General features: G+C 58.7%; 1 protein-coding gene across 3 annotated transcripts; it reads left to right on the top strand.

Annotated features, from left to right (window-relative positions):
• Positions 1–953: 953 nt before the first annotated feature.
• MFAP2 (microfibril associated protein 2) lies at positions 954–7,876 on the top strand. 3 transcript variants are annotated; one of them, XM_064470635.1, is made up of 9 exons: positions 954–1,021; positions 4,519–4,607; positions 5,746–5,835; positions 6,269–6,295; positions 6,380–6,466; positions 6,674–6,715; positions 6,897–6,984; positions 7,115–7,188; positions 7,486–7,876. In XM_064470635.1, exons 2-9 carry the CDS (start codon positions 4,571–4,573, stop codon positions 7,587–7,589), a joined length of 549 nt encoding a protein of 182 aa, XP_064326705.1. In that variant the 5' UTR covers positions 954–1,021; positions 4,519–4,570; the 3' UTR covers positions 7,590–7,876. The 3 variants fall into 3 exon arrangements, with proteins under 3 accessions (XP_064326705.1, XP_064326704.1, XP_064326706.1); XM_064470634.1 differs by lacking the exon at positions 954–1,021 and adding an exon at positions 1,051–1,126; XM_064470636.1 differs by lacking the exon at positions 954–1,021 and adding an exon at positions 1,051–1,126 and having other exon boundaries at positions 5,749–5,835.
• The last annotated feature ends 655 nt before the right edge of the window (positions 7,877–8,531 follow it).

An 8,531-nucleotide genomic window follows, 5' to 3' on the forward strand; every position in this document is an offset into this window, starting at 1 on the left:
CCAGGCTTCATATGAGATGGGAACACCTTAAAAACCCCTCTGTTTCTCCTTCAAGTCTGAAACTGTGTTTTCTCCTCGTTTTCAGAGCAGTCAGACCCCCTCCTGGCTGCAGAAATGCTCGTACCTCGGCGCAACTGGTCGTGGACTTGGTGTAATGCTGCAATCCTGCCCCACAGGTGAAAAATCACCATCTCCCCGTTGCTCATCCCCATCCCTGTGCATTCCATCTCTGGAGAGCTTCTCCCGCCATCCCAGCCCTTGAGCACCCCCTGTTTGCTCCCTTACTGGTTTTGAACATGCCTAAAATTTGCAGGTTTTTAACCACCAGCGCCGGGCTGGGTGTCGCCGCCGGGCGCGGGGGATTTCGGGGAGCATCCCCAGCCTCGCCAGGATGCAGCCGGCATCCCGCGTCCTCCGGAAAGCCGCCAGCAAGCCGGGGAAAAGAGGGCCCCACGGTCAGCAAGGCTGGCTCCGCTGCCGTGCAGGGGCTGCGGATCTGCTCCGCCATCCTCAGCCTGGGTGGGAAAAAAGGGGATTTCCCCCCGCCCCATCCTGGAATAAAGCTTTAAATCTGCTGCGGGGTTGCAGGCTCCGCGCTGCTGGGAGGGCAGATCGAGCGCTGACGCCAAGCGTGGAGCCAGGAGATGTGATTGGGATCCCAGGATCCCAAATATTTTGGGGGGGGGGGGTTTATCCGAGATCATAAAGCAATGCCCTGACATGATCCTTTCATCTCACCCTCCGGCAGCACAAAACCCGGCCTAAACTGCGCCGGCGTGCTTGGCGCCGCACAAAATCCTCCTCTCTCCTTGCTTTTACAGTCAATTTAAAATTCATCTGGCTGGAAAGAAAAAAGAAAAAAACATGGCCCTGACAACCATCGCATCGATATGTGTTTATTGATTTTTTTATTATTATTTTTAATTATTATAACTTTTCCCCCTAGCAGGCAGCAGTTTGGGAGGAGGAAGGGGCCGGCCCAGGTGTGGCATTAGGACCCAGCGGAGCCCCCATGTTGGAGGTAGGAGTGTGGATTTTTTTTAACTCTCATTTCAGAGTTTTTGAAAGCAGAGAGAAGAGACCAAGGCGGTGGGCAAGGGCAGGACCAGCACTAACACCCAGAGCGGTAAGGAGCAGGGCAGAGAGATCCCCCCCATCCCAGCCCCCCGCATCAGGCAGGGATGCTGGGGACCCCCCCAGCGGCGGATGGGGCTGAACCCCATCTTTGGCGCTTTGCAAAGTTGCCTTAAAAACTCCAGCGGTCGGGGCAGGCGAGCTCTCAAAAGCTGTTTTCAACCTTTTAATCTTGTAAAAAGAAACCCACCTTATTTTTGGGGTGCTGAAGAGCCAGCAGCTGCAGGGGGGACCCCATCCTTGCAGGCTGACAGCTGTTGTAGTAGATTTTTAACCACTTCAAAAAGTCTAAAAATACCATAACGTCTGAAGGAAGCCATATATTTTATTTTTCCATCCTGGAAAGAGACTGTAGAAAAGGGCTATTTTAATATTTCTATTTATTTTCCCCCCCTGGGGGGGGACGGGACCCTAATGAAAAAGCGATGTGTGAAAACGGGGATGGGGGAAAGAAGTTTTTCACCTTTGGTTGGGGGCCAAAAAAAATCTGAATCCTTTCGTATTCCCTTTGTTCTCCCACTCTCTGGCAACTGGAGAGCTTAAAAAAAAAAAAAAAAGAAAAGAAAAGAAAGGAAAAAGGGAAAAAAAAAAGCAGGGGGAGGGGGGAAAGGCTGGGGGAAGGTGGGGTTTAGCAGAATGAAAGGGAGAGACTGTGGTGTTCTTTCTCCGGGGTTGATTGTTCCCAGATGTGCAGTTACAAAAACATCTGGCGCGGTTGGAGTCGCCGGACCCCTGCGCGGAGGGGAGAGGAGCTTGGGGCAGGGGGGGCACCTCGGGTCCCTGCCGGGGCATCTCACCGGGCTTGCTTTGGTGGTAGGAAAAGCCGGGGGGGGGGAGGAGGAGGCTGGAGGTGGCCCCGTCCCCTCTTTGCAGACTTTTGGGCTTAAGGAAGATGTCGCGGCGACCCTCGGCATCGCTCCCAGCTGGGTTTGGGGGACGCGGCGGGCGCTTCGGTGTCCTCCGTCAGGAGGAGAAGATGTTGGCATCGCCACTGGGGGAAGACGTGACCCGTCTGTCCCCGTTCCACGGCCAAACCTCGCGAGCGCCGTCCAAGATCTCCGAGTTCAGGGGAAATTCAGGGGGAATTAGACCTCGAGAGAAGCCTTGGGCGCTTGCAGATTGCTGTGGGGCAAAAAAAGGGGCTGGCAGGGCAGGTTAATCCTGAGCCGTGTGGCCGTGTCCTGGGGATCGCTGGAGCGATGGGAGGATGGCTTGGGATGCCTCCGGAGGTGGGTGCCCGCCCGGCCCCAGGCTGTCCTGGGTGGGATACAAGCACCGGGTCAGGGTGATTTGGGGCTGCAGGGTGTCGGCACCCGCATCCTGTGGTTTCCCGGCATCTGGAGAACCGGCGAAGGTCGGGATGGTCGTCTCCAACCCCTTTCTGCCACCTCAAGATAGCCCCAAACCTCCCAGTCCCCCGTTGCAGCCCAGTCCTGGCCAGGACCCAGCTGCTCTCCCAAACCCAAGGTCTGCCAGCAGCCGCTAAGGCTTGATAAAGCCTCCCAGTCCCCTGCCCAAGCGCCTGCCAAGCCCGGAGCCGCGCGCTGATCTCGCTCATCCCCGTGCAATCCCTTTTATCCCAGGACACATTTAGCCGCGGTTAAACCTGGGTCTGGGGCTTCCTTTGCCGTGGGAAGCAGGTGGAGCTTGCGGGGACCCGGGTCCCAGCGAGGCGCAGCCGTGGGTGGGCGATGGAGCGCTGCTGGGCGCTTTGTTTGGGACCACCAAACCCTGGCTGTAGGCTGAGCTTGGTTAGCTGATCCCAGCTCAGGTAGGGACCAGCTTCCTGGCTTTCCCAAAGCTGGGAAGAGTCTGGAAGTAAGTTGTCAACATCTCCAGTACCTGCGAGCCTGGGGATGGAGGAGAATGTGGTGCCCAGAAGGTGCAACTCTGGTGGTGGTGCAAAGGCACGATTGCTAGGAGGTGCTCCCCTTGGGTGATGGTGAGGACGTGGTGGCTAGAAGGTGCTCCCCTTGGGTGATGGTGAGGACGTGGTGGCTAGGAGGTGCTCCCCTTGGGTGATGGTGAGGACGTGGTGGCTAGGAGGTGCTCCCCTTGGGTGATGGTGAGGACGTGGTGGCTAGGAGGTGCTCCCCTTGGGTGGCAGTGCAGGATGTGGTCCTTAGAAAATGCAGGACTACGGTGGTGGTGCAGGACGTGGTCCCTAGGAGGTGTTATGCTTTGGTGATGGTGAGGACACGGTCGCTAGAGGATGCCACGTTCGGGTGATGATGCAGTCAGGCCCGTTGACCCCACCTTCCCCGGCGTGGTCTTAAACCCAGCAGGGACCGTGCTGGGGCCGGAGCTGCGTTCCCATCCCGGGTGCTGCACCCAGCTGTGGCTGAGCCGGGTGGGTGCCTGGGTGCCTCCTGGCACGGGGGGGCTGATGTTCCCCCTCAGCAGGGGTGAGATCCCAAGGGGTTCCGCTTATTCCCAACCGCGCCTTGGTTCTCCTGCTGCAGCAGCAGGGCCGGGGGTGCCAGGAGGGGTTCCCCATCCCTGCGGCATCTCGGCGCGCCGGGAATGCCGATGTGCTTCATCCTCGGCAGCAAAACGCATTTGGTTGGATTTCCAAGGTTTTTTGAAATAATTTCTCTTCCACCCCCACCCCCAGTTTTCCCCCTGGAGCTGGCCCGGGCCGAGGGGGAAGGGCAGCCGGCATCCCTGCCAGCCCGCGCCGGGGAAGGGGGCCCGGCTCACCGGCGGCACAGCCGGCCTTGGCCCATCTCCCCGCCGGGGAAAGCAGACGCTCGACATGCAAATCGCCGCTTGGAAAGCGTCGGGGAGCCGTGAGCGCCCAAGGCTGCCAAACCCCAGGGCCGGCGCGGGATTTTTCTTGAAAGTGGCTTTTCCCTCCCCCAAACCTCCACATCTCCTTGGACTTAGGGGATGCCCGAAGAGACGCAGCATCCCCCGGCGGTGGGGACCCCCAAAACAAGCCCTTAGCCAAGGAGCGGGGCTGAAAACCCCAGGAAAGGAGCCCCAAACCTCCAGCTCGTCAGGTCTGTTATCGCCGGGGGGGGTCCAGATGCCTCCCCCCATGGTGGTGATTCAGACATCCCGGCATTTCTCATCCCTTGTCCTGCCCACGGGATATTTCAGGGCTTGGTCCTCGCAATTCCCGCAGGAGCGCGTGGTTGGGGCGGGAAGCCCAGCCTTCCTTTTTTGGGGAAGTTTTTTTATTTTTTTAGGGTTTGGGTTTTGGTTTTTTTGTGGGGTGTTTTTTTTTTTTTGAGTCAGCCCCTGGGGGCGTCTCAGGCAGAGATGTGAGGGGCATCGTGCTGGGAGGGGGGCAGAGAGGGGCTGGGGAACCGAGGGGTTGGGGGGTCCACATGTCCCACCCCCTGTTCCGCTAACCCCTCTGTTTCCCTCTGCCCCATCCAGACGCCTCCGGCTGCATCCCGGCCCGCGCTGCTCCTCCATCGCTGCTGTCAGGATGAGAGCGGTGGGGCTTTTCTTGCTGTGTCTGCCAGGTGAGCGCCCCCTCCCCGGGGGACCCCAAGGCGAGGTGTCACCCCACTAAAGCCCAGGAGCTGGCCACCACCCCGTGATGCTTGGGTGCCTGCACCCATTTGGGGCAAGCATCACCTCATCCCCTGCTATACCCCAAAATTAACCCAAAACCCCACCCTAGGCTCCTATTTAGGCTGGGACTGGCTCTAGGTTGGGGGGCACGGAGGGCACAAGGGGTTTGGCACCAAGTGAGTCCTTCTTGGGGACATGGAAGTGGCACCATGGGGTGGCACAAAACTGGCACCTCGGGACTGGGATGACATCCAGAAGAATTGCATTTGTAACCCCCTGCGGGGCTGGCAAAGGCGGGATGGAAACGAGGAGGGAGGTGACAGACCCGGGAGCCTGGAGCCAGGAAAACTTTGGGCGAAACCAGCTCGGCACAAAGGCTAACGAACAGATGGAAAACATTAAGCAGGCGAGGCTGAGGGAGCCTGGGGAAGGGGGGGCAGCACAGGGGGTAGTGGGCAGAAAAGATAAGTCCTCTCCCAGCCTCATTCCTGGTGGTGCTTTGCTCACGGATGCTGCCTCTTCCAAGGATGCGGCGGCTGGAGGGACCGCGGGGCATCGCAGTGTGTCCCGGGAATGGGTCCCTGCTGTGCCCTGGGGATGGTGGGTGACCCGATCCCCCACCCCAAAGCACGCTGCCGGCGTGGTTACATCGGCTCGTGCCTTTTGAACCCCGTTTGCCCCCCTGGATCCACAGTGGGATTAACCCCCCGGGATGCCAGGGACGCCCTGGTACCCCAGGGTATCAGGAGCATCACTGGGCGCAGCTGGGTGCTGGCCCCATCTCCGGGTGGGGTTGTGGTACCCGGGTGCTGCGAGACATTGGGATCGCCCGGGATCACCCCCAGCTGCCCCTGGGTACCGTAGGAATCCTGGGCTGGTGCTGGTCACCTCTCGGTGAGCATCCCGCCCTCCCCCCCCCATCTCCTTCTCCGGGCAGCGTGCCCCTGCGGGCAACTCCAGGACAATATTTTGGGGGACAATGTGAAGCTGGAGAGGTGGAGGCAGAGCAGGGAACCCCAAACTCCTGGGCTGGGGGTGGCCGTGCCCCTTCCAGTGATGCCTCTCCCCCCACCTCTGTCTCCCCAGCAGCGCTCCTGGTCCAGGGACAGTACAGCAGGTTTGAAGGCATCACCTACCCCGAGCCGGTACAATATTCCCAGTACGACCAGCAATCAGGTTAGAGCACCCTGAACTCATCTCTCTCCCCCTTCCTTTTTCCTTTCTTCTTTTTTTTTTTTGCTTTCTCTGGCCAAATACACATCAGTCTGATGCCTCTTTCTGCTTTGATATCCTTTGCTCCATCCTTTTCCTCCTGCCCCTTAAATTTCCAACCTCCTCCTAAGACCTTCCCATCTCCCCCCTTATACACATGCCTCCTTTCCCCTTTCTCGCACTGCCAATTATTTATTAAGCCTTTATTAGGCTGAAAAAGCCCTTGGTGTGATGTTGCCCAGGTTCATCTCTGGGGTGGCTGGAGGGTGTTTTCCCGTCACTCAGACCAACTGTAAAATTTTGGGGCGCTCACTGCCAAGTCCTGGCCCCCATGGGGTATGTTTTCTCCCTAAAACCCATCCTCAGCCTCTGCTCTGTTTTCTCTTTTATTCCCCAGAAATTCAGGATTACTACGACTATCATGGTAAGTGGTTCCCCTGCGGGATGCCGGGGCGGGGCGGGGGGGGCAGGATTTCGGGCTGTGCCTGCACTGTCTCTGTCCTTGCAGATGTCACCCCCCGCGCCCCCGAGGAGCAGTTTCGGTACCAGTCCCAGCAGCAATCCCAGCAGGAAATCGTGCCGGCCCCGACCCCAGGTGGGTGGCAGCCGCCGGCCCCTTCCCCACCCCAGGGCTCGGGGTCTCTGTCCTGTCCCCGCACCCTTAGCCCAGCCGTGCTCCCCCCGGCGCAGCTGCACGGGCGCCAGCATAAGGATGCTTCAGCCCTAAAACCCAGGGAGAGGGCAGTGGGACGCTTTGCTCCATCCCTAAATTTGCTCCCCCCGTGCTTCACTCTCCCCACAGCTGCTGTCCCCGAGACTGAGCCCACGGAGCCAGGACCCCTCGGTGAGTGCTCATCCCCCCTCCTTGCTCCCCGGAGGGCGTTCATCCTCCTGGCCAGGGCAAGGATTTGCTTCCCCGGGGTGAAAATTAGGGTGGGAGGAAGGCATGGAGTGGCTGCGAAGCCCATCCCCGGGGCGTCAGGCCTCCCCCCGCATTAGAAACCAGCTGCCTTTTCTCCTTGCAGACTGCCGGGAGGAGCAATACCCCTGCACCAGGCTCTACTCCGTGCACAAGCCCTGCAAGCAGTGCCTGAACGAGATCTGCTTTTACAGGCGAGCATGGGGGAGCCTCCCCAACCCCGCCACCTCTATATTCTGGGCACCCCCTTTGCTTTTGCACTAACCGCCCCCCCCCCCCCCCCCCCCCAATCTTTGTTTTTTTATTCCCCCTCCCCACATCCAGCCTCCGCCGGGTTTACGTGATCAACAAGGAGATCTGCGTCCGCACCGTGTGCGCGCATGAAGAGCTGCTGCGAGGTAAGGGGGGGGGGGGGGGAATGCGCCCCAAATTGGGGTTGTCCCCATCCAGGTCACCCCTTTTTCCATGGTGGGGTGGGGGTGGAAATCCCAGGGACCAAATGAAGTTGCTCCAGGCATCGCTCCACAACCAGCGGGCCAAACTGGGATCCCCTTTTTTTTTTGGGGGGGGGGGGGGGGGAGGGGGCTGAGCCACCGTTTGCAGCGTCCTTCTGTCCCCACGGCGGGGTCACCTCGCTGCTTCTCCCTCTGTTTTTCCTACACCCACGGACCATTTCTTCCCCGTTATCCCCGCAGCCGACCTCTGCCGCGACAAGTTTTCCAAGTGCGGGGTGATGGCCACCAGCGGGCTCTGCCAGACCGTGGTCGCGTCCTGCGCCCGCAGCTGCGGCGGATGCTGAGCTCGAGGGGACCCCCCTCCGCCGGCCGCAGCCCCGGGACCCCAACCCCTTCCCACCCTCCTCTCCCAGGTACCCGTCCCGCTCTGGATCCTCACCGTGGTGCTAAAGAAACTGTGCATGAAAGAGCATTTAAAAAGTCCATTTTTTGTGCACATAATAATTAAAAAAAAAAAAGGGGGGGGTATTATTTTTATTACTTTCTTTATTATATTGTAAAGGGGGGGTGGCGCGAGCCCCCGCCACCCCATTTTCTACGTAGAGTATCCAAGAGATAAAGCGTAAGGGTCGCTCTGGCTCCTGGCTCGTTATTTGGAGGGGTTGTGTCCATTTTTGGGGGATGGATAATATTTTGGGTGGGGTTTTTTTCCCCATTTCTCAGGGTATTTTCCAATTATTTGAGCAATTCCCAACTTTCCAGCCCTGGGCACAGGAGGAAGGGCTGTGAGTGATGATTTTGGGGTGCTTTAGGGTGTTTTGAGGTTTGTAAGATGTCTGATTTGGGGGCAGATGTTGGGGGGAAAAGCACAGCTTGGAGGGGGCTTAATTTGGGGGGGCTAGTTCTTATGGAAAAAAGTGTGGTATGTAGGCGTTTGGGGCAAATTTCTGAATCTCTTCTAGAAAATAATGGGTGTTTTGGGGTTTGAGTTGGGGTGTTGCCTGGTTCCCCTATAGAAAAGGGTGGAGGGTGGGTCTGTGCTGTGTTTGGGGCTGGGGTTCCCCTATAGAAAGGAGGGTGGAGGTTGGGGTTTGGGTCACTTATAATAGTGTGGGCTTTAAGGGTTTGGCCTGGGGAGTTTCTCCAGGTCTCTTACAGGCAATTGCGTAGCGTAGCGCTCACGCATAGGCTGCAGCTCTCCTATGGAGCGTGTAGCTTGCTTACAGAGCACGCGGGGCTCTCGTACGGCACGTAGCTCCCGTAAGGTGTCACTGTCTTTGCGCCGC

This window comes from Phalacrocorax carbo, chromosome 20 (assembly GCF_963921805.1).
Source record: "Phalacrocorax carbo chromosome 20, bPhaCar2.1, whole genome shotgun sequence".
In the NCBI taxonomy this organism is placed as follows: domain Eukaryota; kingdom Metazoa; phylum Chordata; class Aves; order Suliformes; family Phalacrocoracidae; genus Phalacrocorax; species Phalacrocorax carbo.